The 15892-nt window shown below is 43.0% G+C and overlaps 1 protein-coding gene across 5 annotated transcripts in view; it reads right to left on the reverse strand.

Annotated features, from left to right (window-relative positions):
• Nucleotides 1–4434: 4434 nt before the first annotated feature.
• SYT1 (synaptotagmin 1) overlaps nt 4435–15892 on the reverse strand; it is a 457966-nt gene continuing 446508 nt past the window's right edge. For all 5 annotated transcript variants that reach the window (XM_048500328.1, XM_048500323.1, XM_048500324.1 and 2 more), the window contains one exon: nt 4435–7654. In XM_048500328.1, coding sequence (XP_048356285.1) covers nt 7448–7654 — 207 coding nt within the window. In that variant the 3' untranslated portion in view covers nt 4435–7447. The remainder of the gene's footprint in view (nt 7655–15892) is intronic.

Here is a 15892-nt window from a genome sequence, read left to right on the forward strand (position 1 = left end):
CCCCTTCCAGCCTGCCCAGTAGTAGACTGGGCCCCTTCCAGCCTTCCCAAGCAGTAGACCTGGGCCCCTTCCTGCCTTCCCATCAGTAGACCTGGGCGCTCTTCTGTGAGATCAGCAGATGGCTTGATTCCCGCCCCCTCCACTGCATCTATGAAAAATGGAGTGGGGGGGCAGAAAACTTAGATTATGCCCTGGGATCCATTTAAGAACATAAGAACTAGCCTGCTGGATCAGACTAGAGTCCATCTAGTCCAGCATTCTGCTACTTGCAGTGGCCTACCAGGTGCCTTTGGGAGCTCACATGCAGGATGTGAAAACAATGGCCTTCTGCTGCTGCTGCTGCTCCTGAGCACCTGGTCTGCTAAGGCATTTGCAATCTGAGATCAAGGAGGAATAAACTGCATTTCCCCAGGCCCTGAGGAGAGCAGGAGCCAGCAGCAGGAATGCACAGGGGCAGTGTTATGCAATGTGTGGGGGCGGGGCTATGTGACTCCACAGGGTGTAGGGGGGCAGGGCACCATGGAGGGTTGGGGTGGAAAACAGAGTGTGCACTGGGTGCAGTATGGCCCAGCTATGCCACTGGGCGGCCACCCATGGGAGGGGGGCTCCCCGCAAAATTCAGATTTTGCACCGGACTCCATTTTCCCTAGCTACGCCTTTGACTAGAAGGAAAGGGCAAATTTATGAAAAACAGACTTGAACAACTGGCACTGGGAGATCAAATAGAGAGGTGAATCTGCTTGCTTCAAATCATTTGTTCTATCTTAAACTGTGGTTTAACATCCCTCAGCAAAAGAAGTCGTTGGTAGCCAACAGGTTATTTTAAATCAGGAAAATATTTCTTTGAAGTTTGGACAGCTTCTCTGCATGATTCATCTCTCTTTTGCTTGCTCAAGTTCATTGTATTTAATTTGAGATGGCAGTATAGGAGTCTATCTTTTTACACCTGAGAACAATTGCAGAGAAAAAAGTTCTAGTATTGCTGAAGTTGCAAGTCAAAATACATGCACTACAAAATAAGATATGGTCACCAATCTGAAGGAGAGGCCTGGAATTCTCCTAGAACAGGGGTAGGGAACCTTTAACACTCAAAGAGCCATTTGGACCCATTTTCCATGGGAAAAGAAAACACTTGGAGCCGCAAACAATTTTTGACATTTAAAATAAAGATAACACTGTATATATTGGGGTTTTTTACCTTTCACTCCGCTCATTCTGAGAAGCGCATGGATGCATCAAGCAAGGATGGGGCCAGCGGCTTGGCCTCACCGGCCGCCGGGAAAGCACCTGCCCCGCTCCAAAGGGGCAGGCGAGAGGGGAAGCCTGCGGAGCGACCCAGCCGGCCGCGGGCAGTTGGTGCGCCCGCCCTGTGGCGGGCAAGGATGGGGCCAGCGGCTCGGCTTGTGGAGCCGCAGTGCAAGGGCAGAAGAGCCGCATGCGGCTCTCGAGCCGCAGGTTCCCTACCCCTGTCCTAGAATTATGGCAAATTTCCAGTCTACATTACAGATCTCATGGAACAAAAGATAGCTTTGTAGGGTGAGTTCTAGTGTAAGCTGATCATCCGTCCGGCTTTTGGCGGGACATTCACGCCTTGGGAGAACTTGTCCCACGTCCCGCGGGGTTTCCCCAATGTCCCGGGTTTTGGAAGGCTGCCGCACTGCCTTCTGGGGCGCAAGGCAGTGCGGCAGCCTCCCGGGCGGCTGCAGGAGCACACAGCCTTCTGGGGCGCTGCCATTTCCCGCCCTGTCACAGGGTGGGAAACGGCAGTGCCCCAGAAGGCTGTGCGCTCCTGCGGCCGCATGCGCATGTGGCCACAGGGGCATGGCCTTCTGGGGTGCTGCCGTTTCCCACCCTGTGACAGGGCGGGAAAAGGCAGCGCCCCAGAAGGCAGTGCGCTCCTGCGGCTGCGCAAGTGTGTGTGTGCGCACGCGCACAGGGGTCTGCCCACCCATCCCGGTTGATGAAGGTGACCATCTGGTCACCTTATTCTAGTGCCACATCTTTGCTTATCACCCTCTCCACCCTCTGCCCTTCTCATGCATTTCCCTCAAATCACCAGGAATTTTCCAAGCTGTAGTTGAAAAAATAAGTGCCATAGTAATCTATGGAATGATACTATTTATTTTATTTTATTTATTCGATTTGATAAACCGCCCTACCCCCGAAGGGCTCTGTGGAATGATACTATATTGGGTTGAGGAAGAGCAGTTACATTTGTTTGCTTCACAGAGGCATAGCTAGGGAAAATGGAGCCCAGTGCAAACCTGAGTTTTGTGGGGAGCCCCCTCCCATGGGTGGCCGCCCAGAGGTGTAGCTGGGTCATACTGCACCCGGTGCACACTCTTTGTTTTCCACCCCAACTCTCCATGGTGCTCTGCTCCCCTACACCCCAGTGGGGTTGCATAGCCCCACCCCCACACACTGCATAACCCCGCCCCCTGCACATCCCTGCTGCTGGCTCCTGCTCTCCCCAGGGCCTGGGGAGGGCAGAAGCCTGCCTGCACAGACCCTGGGAGGATGGAACAGAGGCATATCTAGGGAAAATGGAGCCCAGGGCATAATCTGAGTTTTCCGCCCCCTGCTCCATTTCCCTAAGTTACAGTGAGGGGGGGGGAGAAATCAAGCCATCTGCTGATCTCACGGAGGAGCACCCAGGTTTACCTCTGGGCAGGCAGGAAGGGGCCCAGGTCTACTTGGGAAGGCTGGAAGGGGTTGAGTCAGCATACTGGCACGGGCTCTGGCTCTGGAGGGTCAGCGCCCTCCCTTGACCTGTGGTGCCTACCTTAAAGGGAGAATCTGGAATCCCTAGTTTAAACACCATTGAAAGTGATGCTGTTTGGGGGTGAATTCTTAAAGGTGGATTCCTTTAAGGTGGATTTAAAAGGAGAATCTGGAGTCCCTAGTTTAAACACCATTGAAAGTGATGCTGGAATCCACTCCCAAACAGCAAATGGGGGATAATCTCTTTGGAGGAAGGGTGGGATAAAAGAATCTTAGTAAAATCATTGTAGTTGCATATTAAGTTGTCAGTCTACAAAAAAGTGAGACACAGTATGGAAGAGAATTGTAATTTGATTAGAACAGTTGTGATAATTTGTTTCTGTAATAACAATAAAAAACCCTTAGGGTCAATAAGGTATGTATTGATTTCAGTTGTTTGCAATTTCAGAGGTGAAAATCTACTGGGAATTAGATGTGTTTTAAAAAGTTTAACATGTGTTTTAAAATACTATGCTATTTTCTGCTGCTGTGGTGGTGGTGGAAAGTGCCATCAAGCCACAGTTGGCTTATGGCAACACTGTAGGGTTTTCAAGGCAAGAGTCATTCAGAGGTGGTTTGCCATTACCTGCCTCCACATGTGCTGAGAGTTCTGAGTGAACTGTAACTGGCCCAAGATCACCTAGCAGGCTTCATGTGGAGGAGTGGGAAAACAAACCTGGTTCACCAGGTTAGAGTCCACCACTCTTAACTACTGTACCATGTTGACTTTATGATGCTGTAGTCATGTACAAAAACAAAACTGGAGAGGGAACAGAACAAATGTGTCTCTCAGTCACATACTTTGGTGTACATTGCCTAATTACTCAGTACTGGTATTCAACAGGGCAGTTTGTTAAGATAATAAAATGGGAACATGACTAATATTTAGCATATAGGTATATGCCAACTGTTGTTAGCAAAGATTTATCATTTTCACCACTTATGTGGTGGTTTGTATGACAACCCTTCCATTCCTTTTCCCCCTTCTGTGGAAAAACAATGCTTTCTGATGTTTGGGCTGCCAAATGTCACAGATTAAAATATATAAAAGTTTTGGCATCTCTTTCCCTAAAGCCAAGGATGAATCAGTCATTTCTTCATCAAAGCATCCTTCCACCACACAAATGGGTACAGCTGAAGTTCCTGGGATTACTTTTGGTTCATGGGGGAAACATGATTATCTGCCAACTCAGTCTTTGTGACTGGGCAGAACTGATTACCCTATGACTAAAAAGGATTTTTTCCAGAACAAATATTATTGTGTTTTTATTCTTTTGCATTCCCCTGCTTAGTGTTCTTGAGGGAGGTATTTCTAACTATTACTCCTCTTGCAAGTCACCTGCTTATTATGGCACACTGCAGCCTGGCTTGCACATATAGTCTAGGAAAGATTTGCCTGTTCACCTTTTCATTTTTCATGATTTAATATGGGACACAAGAGTGACATAAAACCTCACAACACACAGAGATGACACCTCGTTAAACAGAATATGGCAGCCCTATGGGGCTGAGTCTGTGCATCACAAGGTATGAGGGGGTACCAGGGCTGCTGAATTTGGGGGATGTCATCTAGAATGACATTTTCTTTCACTTATATTGGATTTGATAGTGTGGAGCTCATTATCTGAAAAGTTTCAAAATTTAGAAAGAAAAACCTGAAACACTTGAGGCATCAACAGGAAATAAAACATTTTTATTGAATATCTGTGTAGTATGTATGTTTTATTTTAACAACACCTGGAAAACTCTACTGTGGAATTCACTACACAAAAGTGAAACAAAATATAAACCACCTCATCAAAACTGAATTCAAAATACAGCTAAACTTGTCAGCTCGCGGGCCACGAGCAATATGGCAGGATAGAACACCCCAAACGTTTCTACAAGTTACAGAGAAAACCCACACATAGAAACACTCAAGCAGGCAGTAAATATACACAAAGGCAACTAGGATCTTTCTACAGCATCAGATTCTAATATTTTACACAGCTTTGTCAGAAAGGTACATGTGGCTTCTTTGAGGATGAAAATGTCATCTTGGTCAAATAGCAGATCTGCTCTCTGCTGAGAATTATAGTACATTACCAGTCTGTGGTGACATTCAGTCTGGCAGTATAGAAAGAGAATGCATTAAGAATACCTTAACACAATGAATCAGATCTGGCAGTTTGAGCCTGTAAATTTTAACATTTTAAAAAAATCCCTGCTATGATGAACTATGTAAAGGAAGTTAGAATGGAGGAAAAGCTTTCTCTTCTTATTTGTAACACAATTCTATGTCAACTTATTCCATTTCATTTCAATGGGTCTGGACTGAAGAAACCTGCTATAGGATTGCATTGTTAACTCATCTCTTTGGTGGGATTTGGTCCTTTAGAATTTAAGATTATAAAAGTGTTCCTGTTGGATTTTCCCAAAGTACGTCTCAGCTTATCTGACTTGACTGTGCCTTTTCTGTTTCGTACTATAGAAAATCAAAAGACTCTCAAAGTGATAGATGCTGTTGCCACTGTTTTCTGGAAAGCTAAGTAAGGGATTATGCTGTCACTAACCCCATTTGTGGCTTCTTGTGAGTTAAAAGTGTCCCCTCCTTAAGGATAAGATCTAGTCATACGATCCTGAGGAAGAGGGAATTTTATCAGTTATTGTTGGTGACATCAAGTTTGTTTTTTTTAATGCATCAAAAAGTTATGTTGGGGAAAATCCCAACATTATTACCCAAGGGTGCTTTCTAAAGACACTTCCTTTGTACTTTCCCCCCTTTTTAGGACTGAGTGATATTGAAGGAGGGAGGAAGAGACAGATAAACAAGTACCTTAAAATATTTAATGTATTCACAGCCTGGTAAATAAATGAATTAGTGGGAGTAGTCTGTAAAGAAGAGACTGGAATTAAAAGAAGTAATGCCCACAACATGACCCAATGAAATGGTGTCATTGGATATGACAGACTGTAGCAAAGTCATCTACCATTTAAAATGCGGAAGGGGAGGAGAAAGGGAATTTGTGGAATATTGCACAGTGTTGACAAAATGCTGTGCGGTCAATCCAGTCTGTATGATGCCCTTGTCCTATGCATAGCTCTTCAGTTCTGAATTGGTCCGTAGTTATGAGAACTGTTTGTGCTATGCACTCCTTCGGCAGTGCAGTAGAAGGGAATGGCAGTTTTTTTTTTACAATATCACTACAGAATAAATTGATTGCTATCCACTGAGAGAACTACAGTTTCTAAGCACACACGGCAGTCACAGTGATACACAGAGCAGTCTTTGAAGACGCTTATGGAATGACTAATAGCTTTATAATAGTGCCATTTACTACATAGTAACATTGAAAACATTTAAAAACTCCTCCTGAAACGAGCATCTAGTGTACATAAGAGGTTGCTTCAGTTTGCTTGAACTTGTTCTTTGTTTTGTTTCACTTGTTTTAAAGGACAAATTAAAACTTATTAAGTATAAATAGTATATAAAAGGTCACTAGCTGTTATCTTTTGGCTTACTTTGAAGTGCATTCAGAAATATGGCTAAATTTTTGTCATCTTTTGATGGGAGTTTACAATACTGTCTTGTCACCATGAAACTACTTTGTATAATAAACACACACGGCTGTGATTTTGTTTAAAAAATATTCTGCATTCCTTCTTATCTGGCTTAGTATAATAAAATATTTTGTTACAAAGTCTAATGTGCAAACTCATTAGAATCAGAGAATGTGAAATCACAAATGGGATTCACAGTATGCAAATTTTGTATAAAGGTGATAACGGAGAGCTACTGGGTTTTAGGTATGTGATTGCCATGGTTAGGTATAGGGATTTGCGACTGCTGCATCACCCAACACCACCGTGATTGACAGCCCCCTCCCCCCCAATTTATATGATCTATTTGAGATCAGTCATGCTCCCTTTTCCTGCAAGGAATTCAACCCCTCAACTATTAAATGTAAAGCCATGCTTTCTGTTTGTTTGTATATAAATATATATATATACAGGAAAAAAAAGTGTACTGGCTTTTGGCTATGATTCCTTGAGGTCAGCCATGGAGCTGCTCAGATCATGGTAAGTTGCCCACAAGAAAAGTCTATCAATGGGATTTGCCCCTTCAAGGAGCACCGTGTGAGCATATCTTGATATTTTAATGGTTCACTTGAACACTCAGATTTAAATTGTCCTTTAAGATGTCAGTGTAACACTACTAGTGCCTTACAAGTTGGAATTTTTGCTGGAATGCAGACGGTACGATAATTACCCTATAATATATTATCAGCTCTCCTATATTTCAGTCAATTTACATAATTTAAAATAGAACATCTTATTAAAAACATCTAGATATACACAGATTAGGAAACGCTTACAACATACAAATAAACAGACTAGAAATAATCTTTTTAGCATACTGGTATGTACAACTGTGTGATACAATAAATAATTTCTGTCATGCTCTATCTACACATATTGCTTAAAAGAAGAGTAGATCTGAGGGCAGTGGTGATATGGAGGGCCTTATAGGGCTTTCTACATTTAAAATTGTGCAAATTAAAACAAGATTTGGAGTACCACTGATCTGTGTTAGGGATGCATGGCTGGAAAGAAAAGGACCCATATTACTGAGGTATTTACAGATACTGGCTAAAGAGCACTATATGGGCGAATGTAGAAAGGCTTCTTCTCTCATTTCCTTTTCCTTCTACTTCTTTGCTGCAAGCATAGCGTCTACCTCTTCCTCTTGCTGTAAGGTGTGCCACTGTGCAATGGGTCGCCTTGGGTTGGCCAACATGTCTGACCAATGTCGCAGCTCGGCACCAGTGCTGTTGTAGCCCACAAACACTTTGCCAATGGCATCATTCTTGCCAATCTTGTCATAGTCCAAAACAGTCACAACAACTTGCACTTTCTAAAAAGAGGATGAGAAAAAAAGAAAATCAAAGAACAAAACAGGTGAACTTTACTACCAGATACAAAAGTTGCCACAATGACTGCTGTAGCTGTAACAAGTCAATCTCCTTCAGTATATTACACACTGGGTGCACAATGCCTCACTGTATTTCTCACTCTAGAGTCTGATCTGATTGTGGCCCTTTCCGCATGGGCCAAATACAGCATCACAGGGAGGCAAAAATGCCGTCCCTGGGAGAGCGTTCGCACAGGATGCGTTGCTGCTGCGCAGCAGCGCTGTCCTGGCTTTCTCTGGGCGGCATGAAGCCGCCCCTGAAAACCTCACTCAATGAGTGAGGTTAATGAGAAACAGCGTCTTCCCAGTGGTGCAGTTCGCCGCTGCTTTCCCCATTGGCTCCACTCACCTTCTTGTGCAGCGTCCCTCTGGAGGGCTGCAGAGACCAGCTCACGCTGCTCTCCTAACTCTGGAGGTCACAGGGCAGTGTGGGCAGGTCTCTGCAGTCCTCCACAGGGATGCTACAGAAGAAGGTGAGTGGAGGGGGACCACCGAGAGGTGGGTCCACGCGGAGCTGTCTCTCCAGCTGCAGGGGAAGTCAGGGCTGCGCACACACTAGCGTGCGAACAGCCTTGGAGCTTCCACCGGCATACTTCATGCCTGTGGAGGTGCGTTTCCGCACGTGTGTGGAAAGGGCCTGTGAGAGCCTTGGTTTTTTGGTAAGGTGAGCCAGCATGGTGTAGTGGTTAAAGGTAGCAGACTCTAACCTGGAGAACCAGGTTTGATTCCCCGCTTCTCCACATGAAGCCTTCTGGGTGAATTTGGGCCAGTTGCAAAACTCTCTCAGCCCACACAGACGCAGGCAATGGCAAACCACCTCCAAACATCTCTTGCATTGAAAACATCTCTTGCCTTGAAAAGTCAGGTGTTACTTGATAGCAAAATCACTCACACATACACACAAGGTAAGCAACACATGGAGTCCCATCAGTTATTAGCACAAGTTTAGGTATTTTAAAGTTTGCAAATACCAGCAGAGAAGAGAGAATGCACTATTCTTCTTGTTCTATTCATAAGGCCTGGATCCTATTACTGTGAGCTATTATTGGCAGCTGACTAACCGAATACCTGGATTTAGCTTTCTTTGCCTTTTTCTGCTTGGAGTATCTTCTCAGCATTGGTTACAAATTTTCCTTCCTTCCTTCCTTCCTTCCTTCCTTCCTTCCTTCCTTCCTTCCTTCCTTCCTTCCTTCCTTCCTTCCTTCCTTCCTTCCTTCCTTCCTTCCTTCCTTCCTTCCTTCCTTCCTTCCTTCCTTCCTTCCTTCCTTCCTTCCTTCCTTCCTTCCTCACAATGTCTTCCTGTAATTGTCCTGTTTCCTGGTTTTCATTGTCCTCAATATATTCTTTTCTAAACCTTTAGGAAAGAATTCAGCCTACCCAGGTTAGATGCTTTCTGAAAGGAATCACGTGCATTTTCCTGCCCTGCAAAGGCCCCAACAACATTGTTATCATTTTCCAATCATTATCCCTTAATGGGTGTCATTTTCTCAGCAATTTTTCTTAATGCACCACCAAAGGGATTTTTGAGATTTTTAAAAAAACAATAATTGCTGTAGTACTATAGTGCTATAGAGCTCTATTACTACTTATTTGTTTTAAATCTTAATAGCATCATTATAGCTCCATAGCTTATGCATAAAGAACAAAAAAGGGGTTCCGATGATACCCATAATAACCATGTCCCTAATAGCCAATGAGGAGTCACTGTGGAAGGAGAAAAGATGGAGGAAACTGGATAGAAAAGTCCAGCATATGGAAGGTCTGTGGCCAATGCACATGCCTCTGCATTCATTGCAGCAATTAATGCAATTTGGAGAAAATTCCTGTGTGAAGGCACCCTTCCATTCCAAGTTCTCAGTAAACTGTTTATCAGTCTCAGTCCTGAAAAAGGCAAAATAATAGGCTTTTCTCTGTATGAATTCAGGATTGCTGGCTACAGCAGTAGAAAAGGAAGGAAATCCTGTCAAAAGAGGGGAAAAAAGCTTCAGCACATTTGCCCCTCACCTCAGCCCCATTATTTAACCCCACCCTTTCAACTCCAAATTTGTTGCATAGCTGCTGATGACTATCCTCCAAGTTCGATGAAGATTGGGTCAGGGGTCAAATTTTATGGGCCTCCATCAATCCTCCACTGGAAATCTGATACCTCTGTCTTTAAAAAACACAGCCCCCCACCCCCAGAAAGATGTCACATAGGCTGTAATGGAACTGAATGTTTTCAGATACCATTCCAATCAGAATTTTTTTTTACTAATATGGGAATTTTGGAATTTTCAGGAATCCCCAAATTTTTTTACTCCAGAACAGCTAAATCTGATTTCCCCCCTCTTTTCTTTGCACACTTCTACTGCTGTTAGAAAGACGTGGATACCTTTGAAGCACCTCTAAAGACTAGGTCATGAATAGTTGGCCCCTAGTATTTATTATTTTGTTGTAAATAGTTTTTGGTGTCCTATTTGTTGTGTGTTTTCTTAATTATACATAGGACAGAAGTGTCAAGCTGGATTGAACTATTTCATGTGTTTTTAAACTCTCATATTTTACTATGAATATGTCTATGTTTATTTGGCCTTCCCTGTCTTATTAAAAATAGTCATAGTTTTGGATACTTAATCAGCAAGCAAAAATGTCTATTAACATGAGTCAGCAATCATTATAATACATTGATTTCCTTGTTTAGCATTGCTTATGTGCAATCAAGGTGCATGCCCTGATTAGGTCACCAGTTCCCCAAGGAGAAGCTGTCACAACTCTAATCAAGATTGTGATTCTCAGTGATTCTCTCACACCAGTCCTTATGCTTGTAGGACAATAACCTTAAGTCCCACTTCATTCTGAAAGTCCTTCCAAGTCATTTATCAAGAATGTAATCTCATCTCTTGCCTTATTAGCATCCCCATCAAAGTAACATTATTACATTACCCTGCATTTTAGTTTCTGTCACTGTCAATTTCCTAGCCCTGTATTTAAGCAGCTTGAAATGTCATTTGAAATAGGGATGTGCACTTGGATATCGCCAGTCTAAATATGTACACCAAAAACCCCTTTATCAGAATTTTGGGGGTTATATATGGATCTAAATACACAGCAGAGAATCACAGGCAAAGACAGTAAACATGATCAGATATTTTCTGGAATATCTAGGGTTGGCAGTTAAAGCTTTCAAAGTTTTTTCCCCTCCCATTGCAGGTTTCATAGGCAACAGGAGGGAGGGGAGAAGGCAGCAGTTGTCATAGACAAATGGAACTACATGTTAGGGGGAGCTGTACTCTTTGGCAATCAAAACAATTTTCTGAAAGGCTACTTTTGCTTCAAATCTAGAGTTCAACAAACTCCCCACCCACCATTTGCAGCTTTCCAGGAACCAGGAGAGAAGGGGGACGGAGACAGTTGTGAATGGAATAATACATTAGGTGGGAGCTGCACTTTTTGCCCAGTCACAGCAATCGTCTCATATACAAGTTTTGCTCCTGAGGTGCTGGGCTGAGATGACCCCCCCACTAGCAGGAGCCTGGAGAAGTACCCCTTCGCCGGCCATGTTGGACCTGCTCCCGCTGGCCCAGCCCATTTGGGGCCCTGTTGGGCATTAGGCCCCACGCAAAAGCTGGCCTGGGGCAGTGCTGGGGGGAGCAAAAGGCCACCTGGCAGCAGCAACAGAAGGCTAGCAGGGTGATTGCGTGCATCGCGGCTAGTGTGTAGGGTGATTTTCCACTCCCCATGTGACAAAATGGCGGTTGTCCAGGGACATATGACCCCATATGTCCCCATGGGCGGTATGTCCCTTTCTGACTGCAGCTAGACTCCATTACAGTGAGAGATTTCTGGAGTCTGAGCTTCTGTTGCTCTGGAGGTCTTCTGCTGCCAGAGAATTCTGGAACCTTGAAAATATTGTTTTGCTTGCTTGCCAGAAGGAGAGCATCACCTAGTTTGACTACATATCTCAAGTTTTGTTACTTTCCTGTGCATTTTTTTGTGGGGGGAGGTGATGGGTAGCATTTGTATGTGTGTGTGTGTTTGTGTGTGTTTGTGTGCATGTGTGCGTGTGTGGCCTATGGTCTTTTGTTTTCTGTTTTTGGGTTTTGCTGTTTTGCTGCATTTCTGTTGTATTTTGGGTTTTCATGCTCTTGGGCTCTATGTGTACATGTAGGGTTGGGCTTTGCTTGCTTCTTTTTCAAAAGCTTTTTTTTTGGGGGGTGCCTGTTATTATTCCAATTATGTGCAGGTTTCACTGGAGGGGTGTCTGGTGGGAGGAGCTTTGCTTGCTTAGATTACTTGTTGGTTCTATTACAAAGTTTTTTCCCTTGGCTTTACTTTCTGCTGTTTTTATTTGTTAATCATCTTGCACTCTGTTCTGTTGCATTTGTGTTGGGGTGGGGACCTGGGGCCTGTCCTTTTTCTGCACTTTTTCTTCATTGTAATTTTTAAAGGATTAGTTGGAGGCAGGTATTCAGGTCTTTTGAAACGTTTATTCTTTCTGGATGAACTGGTTTAGGGCAAATCCCCAATGAAAATTAAATACAGATACAACCAGGTTTCAAAAGAAACAGAACCTTTTCATCGAGATTTCACCCTCCCCACTGCAGCATGTTTCTAGTGAAGACATCACTGCCTACCATGAATTCAAACAATGGTGGAATCCCCACTGCCGATTAATCGTATGATAGTCATGTGAAATATCCAGGTTTCACGAGAAACTCCCCACAGCTGAACCGCCGAACACGGATTCATCCCGGTTCTGGCGCTCCCTCTCTCCCTTATCAGGTGTTTTTTAAAAAAGAACCTGCATGGAAATACATCTTTTAAAAAACACATGTCCAATCCAGATCAGTGGGGAGATTCAGGGGTCTAATGTGGATTCAAATTTCCTGCTGTAGAGAGTGACGCAGAGGTCTTCCAACCAATCAGAGTGTGGCAGGCTGTGTGCGATGCACACACAGACTTTTTTTTGCACTGGCTGAGACTAATGTTAAACCGTGGGCACGAGGGAACGAGGGAGCTGGAGGTTGCAAAACTGCGTTCAGTGCATTCTGTGACAGCGCCCATGCGAAAAAAATTAAAATGCCAAAACCACGTGGTAATGAAACAGCAGTACAGTTCCCGCCACAACATGATAGCCAATCAGAAGAAAGTTGCATACATGGGATATTGTGCATACACGCTTACATGCTCACATTACCATGTATTTTCGCAACAAAAAAGTTCCTGCCCCATAACATGACAGCCAATCAGAACAGACCCACTGAGCCAATCGTGTGTGCATGGGGATTGTCACATTGTTTGAATCCATTATAGACATAGATGTCTTCAGTAGAAACATGCTGTAGTGGGAAGGGAGAAACCTTGATGAAAAGGTTCTGTTTCTTTTGAATCCTGGTTGTATCTGTCTTTAATTCTCAGTGGGGATTTGGCCAATGTTATGCTCCCCGTGAACAAGCGAGTAGCTCAACAGGTCTATCCTGATTGGCTGTCGTGCAGTGCTGGGAACTTTTTTAAAAAAAATTGGTTCGAGAATACATGTTTACGTAAGCACCTAGGTGCATATGTACACTCTCCCTGCCTATGGCACTTTCTTTTGATTTGCTACTCGTGTCCATGTTTCAACAATTTCTGCTCCTTGTGTCCACGTTTAAACAGCTTCTGCTCATCGTGCCCACGTTTAAACAATGCCATGTTGCCTCTGCCGGTATGAAACAAAAAAAAGGGCTGCGTGCGAATCATGCACAGCTCGCTGCGCTCTGATTGGCTTTGAGGCTGATTGGCTTTGAGGCCAATGGCGGGAAATTTAATCTAAATTGAAACCCTGATCCTCCCCGCCAATCTGGATCTGGTGCATGTTTTTGGAAAAGGTGAACATACATGCAGGTTCTGAAAAAAAACACGTGATTAGGGGGAGAGGGAGCGCCAGAACTGGGATGAATCCCTGTTCGGTGATCAGGCAGAGGGGAGTTAATTGTGAAACCTGGATATTTCGTGTGAGTATCATGCAATTAATCAGCAGTGGGGATTCCACCTTAGTTGCTGTGTTGTTGGGTTTTTCTGAGGGGGGGGGGTTTGGTTGATCACTTAGCAGAGCTTTTGCATTAATCCTGCTGATTTTAACAATTTACCTTTTGTAAAAGAATTTCTTGTAAAGTTTTCAGAAGAAGAAACTTTTAATAAGGGTGTGTCACTGGAATCAATGGAGGATGGGGGGGCACACCTTGTTTCAGGGCCCATGGAAATTGACTCTTTCTTGAAACTTGTGGTTCTTCTTTGGACAGGCACAAACATCTGCCTAGTTTGGTTCCACTGGTTCCACTTTCATTAAAAAAAAAAAATCCCCTCCAGCCTTTTAGATATATACTATACGCAATAATGGAGCCAAAACAATCTCAGAATCCCCCCCCCAAAAAAAACCAGACAAACGTGGGTCTGAATAACAAACAAGTAATATTTGGGCTTCCTGATATCTGGATCCAAAAAATATCATTTTGGGGGGAGCTGCAAATCCCTGATTTTAAATCCAGTCCAACATACAGATTGTTCCTCCACTATTTTTAATTAAGGGGCTGGTCTTTTAATACTGTTTTTATCTGGAAACTGTTATTTTAAGGTGTCAGTGGCCTACTTTTATGGTCTCTGTTTTTATGCTGGGCTGGGTTTTTAATGCTATATTTCAACTAATGTATTTTTAGGTTCTGCTTTTATTATTTTTATTTTGTAAGCCACCTTGGCAGGTCCCTAGAGAAATGGAATAAACATTTTCCAAATAATACAAGGGAAAGAGCCTTTACTCTGCATGAAACATCTTATCAATGCTTGAGAACCTTAAGACCATTTTCATGCAACAGCATCAGGCAACGCATGAACCCATCTTCCTTTCTCCATTTGCTTCCACTACTTTTCCCCCTCTTCACCTTTCTTCACTTAATTCCTGCTTCCCACATCATGTGCTCCATCTTCCCATCTAACCTTCCCACCTCTCACCCTTAGTGGTCAAGTCCTCTCCCTTTCCTTCTCTCTCTCTGCTTTCTTCTAAGGGTGACACAATACATTCATAACAACATGGTTCAGGTTTTGGTTTAACCCACTGGTGACAATATCTTGCTTAAACTGAGATAGTGATGCTCACAAGCACATATGGTCTTAAAAGGGGTTAGAAAGATTCATGGAAAAGAGAAAAATATTTATAATTATTAATTAAAACATTTGTATTCTGCCTTTCCTAGTAGTTCAACATGGCTTACAATAATTGTTCAAAACATTTTCAGTTAAAACCACATTCAGAAGCAGTAAACCTTTGCACACTAGTGCTGAGAAAGAGCAACAGAGGAAGATCTTGGCCTCTATACTCCAACTGTTTGGCCCTCCAGGACAACTGGTTGGTTGTAGTGTGAAACAGAATGCTGGCCTAGAGGGACCTCTGGTCGGATGCAGCAGGCTCTGCTTATGTTCTCAAACAAGACAGCTTTTACTAGGAATTGTTCAGAGTGCTTGCTGATTCCTTGTTCCTTAATCTGCATGATTTGAATGTATGTGCTTTATAAATTTTGGTTCCTGCTCTTGGTGTTATTTTATTACATTACTTTTACAGTTACTCTCTTTTCTCATGTTTTCTTTCTGCTTATATATATTTGATAAAGATCAAACATAACTAAATTCTAAAACCTTCTAAATAAATTTTCTAATAAATCAGCTAAATAATTATCTGTTACATGATAAATCAGGAAAAATAGCAAAATACCACTCACAAGATTGTACTTGTGTGTACTCTGACTTTGAATGCCTTACCTTAGAGTTGGATGAGTAAACATCACTCTCTATAGCCAACTCTGTCTTTGATACATGTGTCCAGAAGTTACAGTTAATATGAGCTGATGTATTTAGCTATTGTGTACACATGCTTTAGTTCTAGAACTGCATCATATTTGTAAAGTTCACTTGTAGCTAATGACACACTCTGCTTTCAGGTGCTCAAACTGAAATATTAAGCCTCCCCCAATTTAGATTATCTATTCTCAAAAATATTTATTTTAAACTTGTACAAACTGAAGTAGCTGCATAGCTTGACATCTGAGCTATACACATTACTTCTCTGTCCTTAAGTAATATGCAATGGCAGAAATTAATTAATGTGAATAAGGGTAAAATGCCATGGTCAATAAATCAGTTTCCCTACTGTGTTTCCCCGAAAATAAGACA

The sequence above is a fragment of the Sphaerodactylus townsendi genome, linkage group LG06 (genome assembly GCF_021028975.2).
Source record: "Sphaerodactylus townsendi isolate TG3544 linkage group LG06, MPM_Stown_v2.3, whole genome shotgun sequence".
NCBI classification, from domain to species: Eukaryota; Metazoa; Chordata; class Lepidosauria; order Squamata; family Sphaerodactylidae; genus Sphaerodactylus; species Sphaerodactylus townsendi.